General features: G+C 46.6%; 1 protein-coding gene across 1 annotated transcript in view; it reads right to left on the bottom strand.

The window, feature by feature from the left end:
* Positions 1–14,583, bottom strand: part of LOC144733868 (uncharacterized) — a 210,360-nt gene that overhangs the window by 30,721 nt on the left and 165,056 nt on the right. The window contains exons 42-44 of the mRNA XM_078615876.1: positions 7,844–7,951; positions 6,210–6,374; positions 3,952–4,097 (exon numbers count right to left, since the gene is read on the bottom strand). Coding sequence (XP_078472002.1) covers positions 3,952–4,097; positions 6,210–6,374; positions 7,844–7,951 — 419 coding nt within the window. The remainder of the gene's footprint in view (positions 1–3,951; positions 4,098–6,209; positions 6,375–7,843; positions 7,952–14,583) is intronic.

Here is a 14,583-nt window from a genome sequence, read left to right as displayed (position 1 = left end):
ACAAAATAACATAACTCTGATAATGTGCACTGTCTTGGAAGTTGATTGGTCCACACCCGAGACAGCTTTCCTTAGAGCCTAGTCTCACATGGGTTGGACCAGATGACGCCAAAAGGCGCACAACTCAAAGACAATGCACCAACAGAGTATGAGAGCTCGGGGCAAGCATCTACACTATGGGAACCTCATTTGCCAGTAAAAATATGATAATTGGTTTTTTACCCTTCTATCTGGCAACAAAACTGACACCTTTTTACAAGGAGTCATGTTTGTATAAACCGCAATACCTGCAGTCATAATACAAACAAATGACATAGTGTAGATGCTTGCCCCGAGCTCTCATACTCTGATGGTGCATTGTCTTTGAGTTGTGCGCCTTTTGGCGTCATCTGGTCCAACCCATGTGAGACTAGGCTCTAAGGAAAGCTGTCTCGGGTGTGGACCAATCAACTTCAAGGACAGTGCACATTATCAGAGTTCTGTTTTTTTGTTTGTATTATGACTGCAGGCATTGCGGTCTATGCAAACATGACTCCTTGTAAAAAGGTGTCAGTTTTGTTGCCAGATAGAAGAGTAAAAAACCAATTATCATATTTTTACTGGCAAATGAGGTTCCCATAGTGTAGATGCTTGCCCCGAGCTCTCATACTCTGATGGTGCATTGTCTTTGAGTTGTGCGCCTTTTGGCATCATCTGGTCCAACCCATGTGAGACTAGGCTCTAAGGAAAGCTATCTCGGGTGTGGACCAATCAACTTCAAGGACAGTGCACATTATCAGAGTAATGTTCTTTTGTTTGTATTATGACTGCAGGCATTGCGGTCTATGCAAACATGACTCCTTGTAAAAAGGTGTCAGTTTTGTTGCCAGATAGAAGGGTAAAAAACCAATTATCATATTTTTACTGGCAAATGAGGTTCCCATAGTGCACAATACATCTGTTTGCCCTCGATTTGGAGCACCTGACCACGTCCTTAATTTCGAGTGTGCAACATACATCACAGACCAATTCAGACCTTATTGGTCACCCCGTGCCCCTTATAAATCTCAACGTTTATTAACCTGCACAAAAATACGGGGTAAACCGTATGGGTTGACAGGTATTCCACTGGGTTGGCTTGCGAGAGGTACTGGATGTTGGGGTGGGGGGGGTTACAACTAGAACACATCACGGCGAAACGTTAACGATGTTGTTATATTCCCATTTCACCGGAAAATAATGACCCGACGTTTCTTTGATCTGAAAGAACATAAACAAAGAAGAGATGAGACCTGCTACTATACTTACCATTCATTAGAAATACATCATAATGCCCGTGTTTAAAATGCTCTGGTGCCAGACAGCTGCCACGGGCTTCAACTGACTGTCACCTCACCCGTATAGTAGTAGTTCTGCTGGTGGTGGTGTGTGTACACTGCAGTGCATCTCAACCTGTTTCACTCCATGGCTCGCCCCACACGCTCAATCTTCGCAGCTCACCGAACCAAAAAGCTCACTGTGGGCCCGTGTGGGTTGGTGTGTTTGGTGGGTGAGTGGCTATGCATTGTTGCTGGGAGGTAATTCACAATCCCCACGCTTATTACTTGTTTTAAAAATCGGGAACACGGAAATCAAAAGGTGTTGCCGAAATCCGCAACACTAATTTGTCCAAATGTGCGAGTATACATGCAGTCCAACTTACAAATATCCGCACTTACGAACGAGCTTCCATGAGATATTTTTGTTACTTTTTAACCATCCGACTTGCGAACTGCGGAACTATTTAGTTCGGCAAATGTACAATATACATTCTTATTCGTGAGTTTAACAACGCCTTCCGTTTGATGAGCCATAAACACATTTTATAACACACACTGTATGTGCATTTAAATGCAGTTCATTATTGTGTTCCGACTTACGAACATTTCAACGATTGAACGGGTTCGAGGAATGGAAACATGTTCGTAAGTTGGGGGACTGCCCAAATTCATGTCGACGTGTGTCTACGTGTGTGTGTGTCTATGTGTGTATGTCTACGTGTGAGGTATTGGGGGAGAGGAAATCCCTCAGCCTGGAAAACATCATGGGGCAAAGTGGGGATGACCCTGCTGAGGCTGTGGTGCCTAAAATAGTGATAAGTAGACACCCCCTGGGAGTGGTTAGCTGAGTGCCATCTGTTGAGGAAGTATAGAAGGTGATCCATAGTCAGAGACCAGGAAAAGCAATGGGCAGAGATGATCTCCCGAGCGAAAGTCTGAGGGAGGGTGGCGTTTGTGCAGAGACTGCCCTACATGGCATCATAATAACAGTCTGGACCACTGGACGGGTTCCGCAGGATTGCAAAGATGCCCTGGTGGTCCACCTCTATAAGAAAGGAGACCACACAGACTGTAACAACTACAGGGACATCTCCCTCCTAAGTGTGCCAGGAAAGGTCCTGGCAAGGATTATTCAACATCGCCTTGCCAGGAATGCTGAGAAGAGGCTTGCGGAGCCCGAATGTGGTTTCAGGAAAGGGTGGTCCTGCATAGATGCCATATTTTCTGTCCGTCTGCTATAGCAGAGGTTTAGGAAATTGCAACATGACCTACATCTCTACTTTATTGACCTGGTCAAGGCTGATGACACCATCAATAGGCCTGGGCTCTGGGTTGTTTTTCACACTGGGAGGCACTGCTGCTGAACCTGGAGCGTGCCACGAAGGGGTTGGTCCTTACCATCAGCCCACCAAAACTAAGCACCTGCCTGGGTATTTTGTGCCGTCAAACACTGCACCCTCACAACTCCAAATTGATGATGTGGTCGTTGTGGAGGGAGTGGAAAGTTTTCAATACATGGGCAGTGTGGTCATGGCCAGTTTGACAGCAGAGGTCTCACTCCAAATCAGTCGAGCAGAATAATTTTTTCGTCAGCTGCGTAACGCTGCATGGAGGCTACCTGGTCTGTTCCTTCACACGAAGCTTCGGATCTTCTCGGCCACGGCCATGCCCTCCCTTCTCTATGCTTACGAAACGTCGACCCACCTAATGAAACATCTTTGCTTGTTAAAAACATTTGGGCTGGCCTGCGTACAATCATGCCTGGGGTTAACTAGGCTGGATTGTGTGAGGAGCTCACAAATCCTTGAAAGATCTGGACAAAGTCCCATTGAGGAGCTCTTCCAGCAGGCAAGGCTGCGTTGGCTGGATTTTGTAGCCTGCATGCCCAGCCACCACATGCCTTAACAGCTTTTGTTCTGTCGGATAGAGGGGGCTGAATAGGCGCGGCAAGGGCTAGATAAGGGATGGAGTGATGTGGTACAAGAGGATGTGGAGCTGAGTGGACTTGCCAATGACTGGTACCAGTGGTGTCAAGATCGGCCTCTGTGGAGGAGGCTCGTGAAGGCTGCTACTGGGCAGTTTGAGGCAGACACCCTCCAACAACAAGAGGGCAGAGGAGCGACGCTGACAACGACGAGCAGAGTGTCAGGTGGCTAAAACACAGAAAGTTGGCACAGTAGGGGGCACAGGTGGTGTATCAGCCAGTCATCTCAGTCAGTCGATCCGTGGCACCTGGGTCTGTCCCCTGACCTGCCAGCGGGCGTTCGACACTTCACGTGGCCTTAACGTGCACATAGCCTGGCACAAGCACCGTTGTGATGTCACCGTCATTTAGTGGCAAATGGCGGTTGTTGTTCTCGGGTCTACATGTTGACTACTTGTGCTTGTGTGCTCATCTGCGTGTATGTGTGTATACGTGTGCGTAGGTCGACGCAGCCTTAAATTAGTACCGGGTGTGGTGTGTAAACATCGGCAATGGGCAGATAAAGGCGGCCGGGCGTGGTATTGGCCACCCACCCCCTCGTCTGCCACAGTGCCGGCCTCCATAGGTGCTACTCGCTAACAACACTTGCCCAAACAGTCTGTTAAGGCTATACGGGGGATATTTTTCTTTGTGTGGGGGGGGGGGTCTCCGTGTATTGGCATACATTACCGAAGTTCACCACATTCGTAGAAGTAGATCATTTGAGCAGAGTAACACGTGATCATCGTTGCCCTTTTACTTCTGGTTGTGGTTGAAACGTTCACTGGAATGAGCACCGACGTCATGGCTTCTACATTCCCAATAGTGTCTATGATCTGCAACATAAAAATGTAACATGCATATAACGTGGTATGTCACATAAATGGAAAATGTATTAACCCTTTCATTCCACAACAGCCTCTTACTAAATCACCATGTATGCACTTGATCAGTGGTTATTCTCAACATTTGCGAGCTACTGCTGTACTCACCTTGTTGAATTTAGATACAATCCTTGCCAGGTGGGTAGGCAGCAAAGCCCAGACGGCTCGCGGTCAGAAAGTTCTAAGTAAATTTTATGATTGGGGTAGGGTGGGGGGTTTGACTCAGCCCCATCATGCATTGTGGGGTTGATAAAAAAAAGGTACAATTTTTGGGGAAATCATCAGGTGGTTGTGCTATAGATATAATTTAACCAGGGGCTCGTCAAGATTTACACAATCTTACAGTAACATGCACATTTAATCTCTAGCCCCTCCCACTGACCCTTGTTATTCACCAGTGACTATCACATACGATATAATTTCACGCATTTGTAGGGGACTGTATAGGGAAATTATAAAATGTACACGTTGAAATAATCAATAACAGGTGGCCGTAGGGTACTGCATTGGGAATTCATTAAATACACACGTTGAGTTGATTGGGAACAGGTGGCCATAACGGACTGTACATGTTGAGATAATTAAAGATACACGTGGCAAGTCAGAGTGGAGGACACTACCCAATTAAGGGTGGGGCCAAGAGGGTATATACACCGGAGCGAGGCCCCCAGTCGGGGCACTTGCCTGGGACAAGAAACTACAAGGTGGAAGACATTCGGGGCTGACTGTTCGCGGAGCTGTATCAACATAGTTATTACGAAAATAAAGACTTCACCTTTCTATAATGGACGTCTCCAAGGAGCTTCTTTACACATTTGTAGAGGAGTATTGTTAGTCACCAATCAGGGGGTGAACAAAAGGAGGTGCGACCGGGTTGACAGTCAAGGATGACGTAACTTTATGGGTTGCGTAACGGGCTTCGGAGAGCACCTTCGGGAACAAAGGTGGGGCCGAGCTGAGGGGAGGAGCCACCCAAGGGGTTCTTAAGGGGGACCCGTGACGAAGGCGTGGTCGTCGTGGGGAGCCAGGGTCAGGATCGGCTGAAGAAGGTCTCTCTCTTTGTCACGGAGCGGTGTTGGCTGAACCTTTGTTCAGGGCAGACGAGTGGAATAGTCAAGGGGATAGTCGAGGGTAGGGTCCCATAATATTCAGTAAAGGGTCGGCTGGAAGAGGGTCTCTCTCTCCTCGTCACAGAGCGGTGTTGACTGATCCTCCGCTCTTGGCAGAAATGCGCTCTGTACTTCCTATGATTCTTTCATTTCATCGAATATCTACCTTAACACTACCTGTATTAAACAAATGGAACATATACTGTACTGTGTTTATGAATACCACGAAGCATAGAAAACAAACAATTACGGAATGCTACAAAGGGAAAATAATAATGCAACGATACAAAAAAATCCATTAACTTTAAATCCTAGTGAACCTCGGGCTCGGTGAAAGCGGCGTTTTCGTGGCGAAGGCGGCGTTTATGCTCTAAATCAATCACTTTACGCGTGCACTCTTGCAAGCACTTGGTCACTTTATAGTCATTATTGCAATGCAATTAAGGGTAATATACACTGAAAGTTATGAGACAATGTGGTGGGTACAGTATATTTATGGTAACAATGCAACAGCATGACTCAAAGTGCTATACAGGACACCACCGCCTTGGGGAATATGTGTCCCCACCTTATGCCTCGCTCCGCTGTATTCATCAGCAACCTCACCGCGTTGCCCTATTTGCGCTTATGTAACAAATGCAAAGATTTTCGCGTACAGTATTGATTTTTTTACATTATTTATTTGGAGCATTTGCTTATATTCGGATTTCCGTAAGTTGGGTCTTCCGTAACCGAGGGATTACCTATACTCGCTTAACGACTAAATCACTTATTGACCAGTTTCCTGGAACTAATTACTGTCATTAAGAGGGCTTCTACTGTACAATGGATAACGTTCATCTGAGAATAAGCAGTAATAAGCGGTAGTAGTCATCAACGTATGATAGATTATGTGAATATGACAATACGCGGTAACCTATCGCCGGGTTGAGTTAGTCGCAAAAACTCCGCTGACCTTGGTAAAGACAAGGCTGGGGTGGTTGGGCATCATCAGCTGCACATTGTCCGCCCTGATGAGACCGTGGTTGGTGATGTTGAACACAATCTGTTCGATCACGCCCAGCAGCAGGTCGTCCAGCTTCACCTCGCGGGGTTCTATCGTCACGACGGGCTCCGGGACCTGTTGAAAGGTGGCAGCAGCAGCAACGGCGGCAGCGAACGAAACACAAATGGGGAGGGAAAAAAATCACGTCAATGCAAAAATTCTGTTCATCCGTAATTCATTGTAATAAAGTGCAGTAGACTCTCGATTATCCGAGTGCGGTTTATCCTATTTACGGATTAACCGCGTGCACACTGAGATTTTGACATGAATTAATAACTCATGAATTTTCCCTTGAGCCCAAATTAATTATTCTAAAAAGTTACACATTATTCTTGGAAATGCTTATTCCAAGTCACGTGGTGCTTAAACTGAACAAACATATTGCTCCGGTTAATCCGAAATCCACGTGATCGCCTCCACAGGACAGGAGATATTGATTGGCGTGGCTTTGCTGCTGTCCACTTAGTGGGCTGAATCTTCTGCTGGGCGGGAGCAGGAAAGTGTTATGATCACGGAGCACGCGCATCGATTGTTAGTAGTTGTTATAAATCTAAAGAGTAACCATCAAAATATTTTCCGAACTTAAACATTCGTGGCTTTTGGTAGAGATCAGCGGAAATTTCTTTATTTTTAGGATTACCTGCGATTTTGAATTATCCACAGCTGCCCTCCCTACTGTTGTCCTATGAAGAAACACCTTATTGGAACAAAACACGGTTTAACATTTGGTTGAACCCAGCATCTAAAGCTACTTAACTATGTTTTAACCAGGTATGGCCCACTGAGTTGATATAGTACAGTCTGTTGTCAGAGAGGGACAACAAACAGAACGAATTTACACCCCAGATTGATCACGTTAAATTGTGGGCAGCCGAATTAGTATAATAGCATTATTGCACTATGTTCATATGCCTCCAACATCTATGCTGCCCACCTTCACGAATGTGCACCATGACCAACTCAATCAATGCTCGGGACTCGCGGTGACTAGGAGATGTTAACTCCCTTGCCTGGTATGGAGGAGGTTGTGGGTTCGATCCCGACCCTGATATCTGCTGTATATTTAGAGTTTGCGTGCATCTCTCCCCGTGGTCACATGGATTTTTCTGTGGATCCTACAGGTTTTTCCCTCCACATTTAGAATACACATACATTTAGATTATCTGGAAGCTGCTATACATTTCCACACGATGATAAGCCACTTTGTTGAGCTACTATCATTTGTGATAGCCAGGTTGCTTCTGAAAAAGAGCCACGTAGCAACTCAGTGGCGGGCTTTTCCACCTGGCGAAATAAAAGTTGAGTTTTAGTTTGATTAGTGGACGCTTATGAAGCTGTGGACTGACATAAAGACCTGTAAGTATGCATGCACACTGCATATACGAATGTGTGGCGAACATTCGGTAAGACAGATGCTACACTACCACTCCCCACGCACACCAAAAAAACCCACATACAATACAAAGACATACTGCCATTGTGTAAAATGGCAAGCGACAATGAACTTATGATCCGGCGGTCAATCTCCGAGCATCTTCGCTCACGTGTGTTTCGAAGTCTGCTTCCAGCGTGATGATGTACTCGTCTTTGAACGTCGTCATTTGCACACTCCACGTGTACACGACCGCTATCCGCTGAAGGAAAATGATGAGCTGAAATGAAAGCAAACCGAACACAACAAACATTGGAGTAGAACATTAACGGCAGCATATCTGGCGACGTTGATAATAATAACACTATGTAACACAATTTTTGTTCCTGGGTATTAAGTGTTATTTCGTAATTGCTTATGCCTCAAAAGTATATAAAATAGCTATTATTCCCCACAAACTTTGCTTTTGTGACCAGGAGAGTGATATTTTGAAATGTACCTATTTTCAATGAGAAAACGGGCAAATGTGTCTTTTCGTTCACATTAAGTCAGAAAACAACATATGAATCAAAATTAACATATGTTGATACTAAAGTAAGACAAATTACTAGAACAGATTTAGAAGCGAGTAGTTTTTTTGAGATTTACGATTATATTGCAAATCACTTTCACGAATCAGCCCCCTAATGTAGTCTCCCATTATGTTATCTTATACTGTGCTTGGTAGTGGCGTTCAAAGTCGAGTATATCCTGGTGGAAGCGCTCGTCTTGCTCCTCCGAGTACGCTCCCATGTTCTCCTTGAATTTATCAAGATGAGCATCAAGGATATGGAGTTTGAGGGACATCCTACAGCCCATTGTGCTGTAGTTCTTCATCAGAGTCTCAACCAGCTCCACATAGCGACAAAGCTGTCCCAAGCCACTTTTTCCTTATTAGTGAGCTTCTTGGGGAATTCATTGCACTCCAGGATCTTCTTTGTCTGTGGTCCGATGAAGACACTGGCTTGACTTTTTCCTCAGACAACGTAGCGAAGAAGTCTTGAAGGTACTTTAAGGCTGCCGAATCCTTATCTACAGCTCTGACAAATTGTTTCATAAAGCTCAATTTGACGTGCAGTCGTGATGAAAGTACCTTCCGGGGGTCCACCAGTGGCTCCCATTTGACGTTGTTCCTCCCACAGAGAACTCCGTTCGCCGAGGCTAGTCCCACCTGCGGTATTGCGCCTTGGTGTCCCTGCTGTCCCAATCAGGAATGCCACCATTTTGAAGCGTCCGATGACCTCCCAGCCGTACTCATCATACTTCAAAGCATCCAGCAAGGTCTTGATGCTGTCGTAATCCTCTTTGAGGTGCATTGAGTGAGCCAAGGGAAGAGACGGGTACTTGTGTAGTGACATCGCGAATGTCAATGTGTGGTGCCGGCCCTAGAGTGGCACGACGTGCAATGTACTCACATCGCGGACATCACATATGTAGCGACATCGTGAATGTCGCTTTGTAATATTGGCTCTAGCGAGGCACGGCATGCGATGCATTGTCATCGCAGACACCCCGTAGGTGGGTGTACTACCAGCCCTAGAGGGGGCTCGGTGAGCGCTGGGATAGCGCAGTGGCACCACGCGTGGCGTGCAGTGCTGACTCCTACAGGAGGGAGTGTGAGAGTGTCAGCCATGGGATGAGGTTATCAGAGGCCATGGCACTCTGGTTGACACTGGAAGGCACGTGACCAGTAAGATCTAAACAAGGGCCCCAGGTAGGGGCTTTGGGTGGTCACGTGTCAGTGTGAGATCCTACGGGAAGGGTCGAGAAACGACAAGAGGTTTCTCGAAGGTGGTCGTGGCCAAGGGCGGGGCCAGCCACGACCAAGCAGGATATAAACCGGGTCCGCACAGGGACCGGATTTCAGCGTTTCTGTCGTCATGTGAAGATCTACGATCTACGTTCTATGTCTGAGAAGAAGTCACCAACACGTGGATGAGGACCCAAGCTCGGGTCCTGTCCATTTTAGCTCCTCCCAGTAACTAGCATAGTTAGCCTGGTGGTCCAGCACCATAGGTTATCTGGTAAAGGGGCAGTAACCCCTTTGTGTTTTATGTTGGTGTTAATAAATGTGTTGCCTCCAAGAAGTACGTCTGCGACTGAGGTAAATCCACTACACTTGTTACCATTATGGAGAAGCATGGCTTTGAGTTTCCTGGATGAGCTGTCAATGAAGAGGCGCCACTCATTCTGGTTACAGGTGATTCCGATTGCCTCGAACAGGCTGGTCACAGTGACAGAAGCAGAGCCCATCTTGACTGGTGAAGAATCTGCAACAAGGTTGGTGATGCTTCCTCTGATCTGCGACTTGCACACGTTCATCCAACAACAAGTTCCATTGCTTGAGCCTATACGTCAAAAGCTCGGCATTGGACTTGGTGAGACCAAGATCTCTGATGAAGTTGAGGTATTTTTGGTTGGGGTAGTATGGGTTTCTCTCCTCAGCTCCACTTCTGAAATTGTCATCTGGATCTACAACATCTTCCCTCGCTCTGACTTTCTGGTCTCTTCTAAAGATGACTGTACTCTCTCCGGATGAGCGGGAACAGGGAGCTCATGGCAGTGTGGCACCGGGGCAATGGATGAAGGAAGTTCCTGATACGTGATAGCAGGCGCATTCTTGCCAGTCCCACGTTTGGAAGGGTCCACCATACAGAAGTAACAGTTGCTAGAGTGGTCAGTGGGTTCAAGCCAAATTCTTGGGATAGCGAACTTCATGGATCTCTTTTCCCCTCTATACCATCCTACAAAAATACATGTATTTCACCCATGACTGATGTGTAAGAGATTCTCGCAACATTTTCATATTTTTCAATAACATTGAAAATTGTAAAACATTTTAAAATGAAAATCTTTTACAATTACATTTTTTTTAAACAAATTTTATAACATAAAATTCCGAGCAACAATTGTCCATCTTACCTTCCAGAGTTTTTTTAGCATTGCTCACAGGCGAGGTGAGGTGCCCTGGGTTTGTCTTTATCCCCGACAGGCATGCCGAAATATGCCTTGTCGGCCTCACACATCTTAGAAAATGCTTCCAGAGTACTTTTTCGCTCTTGTCTTGATAAATTGGCCGCAGCCATAGCAAAATGAGTCTGCCGGATGCTTGCAGCCTTTTGATGCCATCTCAAAAAAATGCAGATATGTATCCACTTAGGCAGCTGGAACTAAACTGAACTAGTGGGATTAAGGCCCCTGTATGTATACTACTATTTATATTACTGGAACGTTCTAGAATGTTCTAGAAGTTCCTCCAAGTTTACTCAGCACTGAATATATCTGGAATGTTCTGGACAATAGGTAAATATCCTAAATATCACTGTCCTGGTTGCAAAAGCAAAGTTTGTTGGGAATAATAGCCACTTGTACTTGAGGCAAAAACAATTCGGAAATGACTTACTACCCAGGAACAAAAAAAATTGGTACCCAATGTAATTTAAATGTATAATTGCACATTCCATCCTAGGATCCCAATGCGCAATGCATGAAAAGCAGGAAACAAAAACAGAACCAGGGGGCAACCGACTAAACTGAAGAGGCAAGGCCACTTTAAAGATGGGTTTTCAAAGCAAAGCAGACTTAAATATATCTACCGACTCCGATTGCCTGATTTAAAGCGGCAAGACATTCCATAGCTTGGGTGCCACACCAACACAAGCACCAATCGCAAAAAGAGCGCAACTTAGACCTGGGAGGGCTGAGCATTTGGAGATCAGAAGAGCTTGATGGAATATATAAATGTGTAGAGGAAAAGTGTGAGCAACCATGAGAGGGCGTACAGAGGGAGGTGCGAGCGAGTTGACAGTGGAGGATGACGTCATGTCATGGGTGCTGTAAGGGGGTACCTTCTGGAACAAAGGTGGGTCCGAGCTATGGAGAGGAGCCGCCAAGGAGTACTTAAGGGGGACCCCATGACAAACGTGGGGTCATTGTGGGGAGCCAGGGCAAGGATCGGCTGCAAGAGGACTCTCCCGCTCGTCACCAGGCGGTGTTGGCGAAACCCCCGTCCAGGTCAGACGAGTGGGAAAGCCACAAGGATAGAAGAAAGTAGGGCTCCAAGTATTCAGTAAGGATCGGCAGAGAGAGAGAGAGAGCCACGAGGGATAGCCGAGGGTAGGACAACATAGTGTTTGGGGTCAAGGGTAAGGACCAAGAAGAGAGAGCACCTACCCCTGGTGTGAGCTTGAGCATCAAATGTAAGTGTTAATTTAACGGCAACAGCCCTTATAGTACTTTGTCTCCAAGTGGTTCTACTGTACAACAAATGTATTAGTTTAACACGTAGGCTTTCGCAACCAATATTCTTCATATTGGTTTTTGGGTTAGATCACATAAGTATAAATGTGTCGGAACCCGCCACCACCTGACACAGCCAACCAGTAAGGTTTGTCATGTAAACAAACAACACGTGCAATTTATTTACTACTTCAGCCCATCAGGCGATTTGCCCGATGATGCTGGATGTAATTACTAGCGAAACGTCGTACTCAATTGTAAAAGTTGTGGATTTACTCTGCAACACACCAGTGGGGTGAAGTAATAACTAACTGGCACGTTTTGTTTACGTGACAAACCTTACTGGTTGGCTGTGTTGAGGGGTGGTGGGTTATGACACATTTATACTTACGCGATCTCACCCAAAAACCTTTATTATGAATATATTTATTAGTTCCTGCAAGTAATGTGGGGCGAGCCCTTTAAAACACATTACGATCATTCATTGTGGGACATCAGCTTCATCCTCCTACTGCCCCCAATGTTTTGAAACTCCCTTCCTCCAGACGATCGGTGCTGCCAACTCCTTGCACCTGTCCAAGTCCAGGATTGAAAACCTTTTTTTCATCTCCTGCACCTATAACCGAAAGCTCCCCCCCCCCTCTCTATCATAGGATACCTGTTTTGCCAGTATCAAAGTATGAAAAATAAGAATACGTTTATACCCTTTCCGGCAATAAAAAAAGGGGTTAAGATGTTCAAACACTAAATAGATACCTTTTGCGAAGAATCATGTCTTCATTAATCACATGTGTAGTGGAGGCAACACATTTATTCGATATCAACACATAACACAAAGGGGTTACTGCCCCTTTCCTAGATAACAAATGGTGGTGGACCACCAGGCTATCTACGCTTGTTACTGGGAGTAGCTGCAACGGATGGGACCCGAGCTGGAGTCCTCATCCACGTGTTGGTGACTTCTTCTTGGATGTAGAACGTAGATCTTCATATGACGGGAACGACGCTGAACTCCGGTCGCTGTGTGGACCTCGCTTATATGCTCCCGGGTCATGGCCGGCCCTGCCCTTGGCCCCGTCCTTGGCCCCGCCCTTGGCCATGCCCACCTGCGAGAGAGTTCTAGCTCTCTCTCGACCCTTCCCGTCGTGTCTTAACCCCTGACACGTGACCACCCCCTGGCCCCCCACCTGGAGCCCTGTGTGGATCTTACTGCCACGTGACTTCCAGGGTCAACCAGAGTGCCATGGCCTAGGGTAACCTTTCCCCTGGCTGACACTTTCCCACACCTTCTGGTAGGAGTCAGCACAACACGCCATGCGTGGTGCCTCTTGCGCTATTCCCAGCGCTCACCGAGCCACCTCTAGGGCCAGTACGACACCGACCTACGGGGTATCCACGATGCCACTGCATCACATGCTGTGCCTCGCTAGAGCCGGCATTACTCAGCGACATGCACGATGTTGCCACATACGTGATGTCCGCGATGCGAGTACATCGCACACTGTGCCCCTCTTGGGCCAGCACCACAGTGACATCCGCGATGTCACTACACATGGTCTAATAATATATGCATTGTCTCTGAAACTGATTAACCTACACGAGAGACAGCAGCCTTCTTTATGGCCTAGTCTCACCAGCATCAGATCAGAGAATGCCAAAGGGTGAACATTACAATGCCAATGCACCTATGAGGACATTTATATCTCGGGGTGAGCAGCTATATCATCATGGCACCTTGTTGCCAGTATCAAATTATGAAAAAGAATAGTCTTTTCCCTTTCTTGCAATAAAACAGCAGGTGTTAAGATGTTAAAACACCAAATAGATACCTTTTGCATGTGTAGTGACATAGAATCGGTCACGTAGCAGCATAGCGCTGGCTGCTGGCAGGGAAAGGGATCTACAACTTACAGCAGCCCTGACTGACAATAGGTCACGTGATTGACCAGAGAGGGATGTAGACTCTCTGGCGCTGGAGAGGTTGCAGTCGCTGGCCCAGGATATGGGCATTTTTCTGCCCGCTGCATCCACGCCCATGTCAACTTACAGCGGTGGCCCGCAGTGGCCGCCTGCGCGGGGTTCTCGGAGGTCGAGTACGAGCCGGAGCAAAAATAACAATATTTGCAACTTATCAGTGGCGTAGTGACTACATTATTAACTCAGTGGGTGTGGCCATCGGTCAGGTGAGAGCCACCCGATATTGTGTATGTGTAGTGACACCGACACATACTTGCTTCACTAAGAGCCTTTATTTTGGACACGCTATTCCTAGGCCCGGACTTCAGTACTTGATGTTCGAACTTCGTCTTTTCTTCAACCTCCCCCACCCCTCATGCTATCTCCTTTTATATCCTCTGAGCCCCCCTTTCTGGAAGCTTCGCTCACCCCATTTCCATCAGCCAATCCCCATCCCCCTTTTCCGATGGCTGTGAACCGTCTCTCCTACAGTCAACCCTCGTGTCCCTGGCTTTTACGATGGAATTTCTCCTCCAATCCCTTTTGTTCTCGTATCCTAACCCAATCGTCTTTGAGGTCTTCTTGCACCAATCAGAGGCCTTGATTGACTTCCTGACTGTCTGTTTGCACATACGCTATGTCAGGTAAGTGGTCTTTTGCCTCGGTCATTACATATGT

This window comes from Lampetra planeri, chromosome 48 (genome assembly GCF_965212315.1).
Source record: "Lampetra planeri chromosome 48, kcLamPlan1.2.h2, whole genome shotgun sequence".
NCBI classification, from domain to species: Eukaryota; Metazoa; Chordata; class Hyperoartia; order Petromyzontiformes; family Petromyzontidae; genus Lampetra; species Lampetra planeri.
This window is presented reverse-complemented; position numbering and strand designations above follow the sequence as displayed.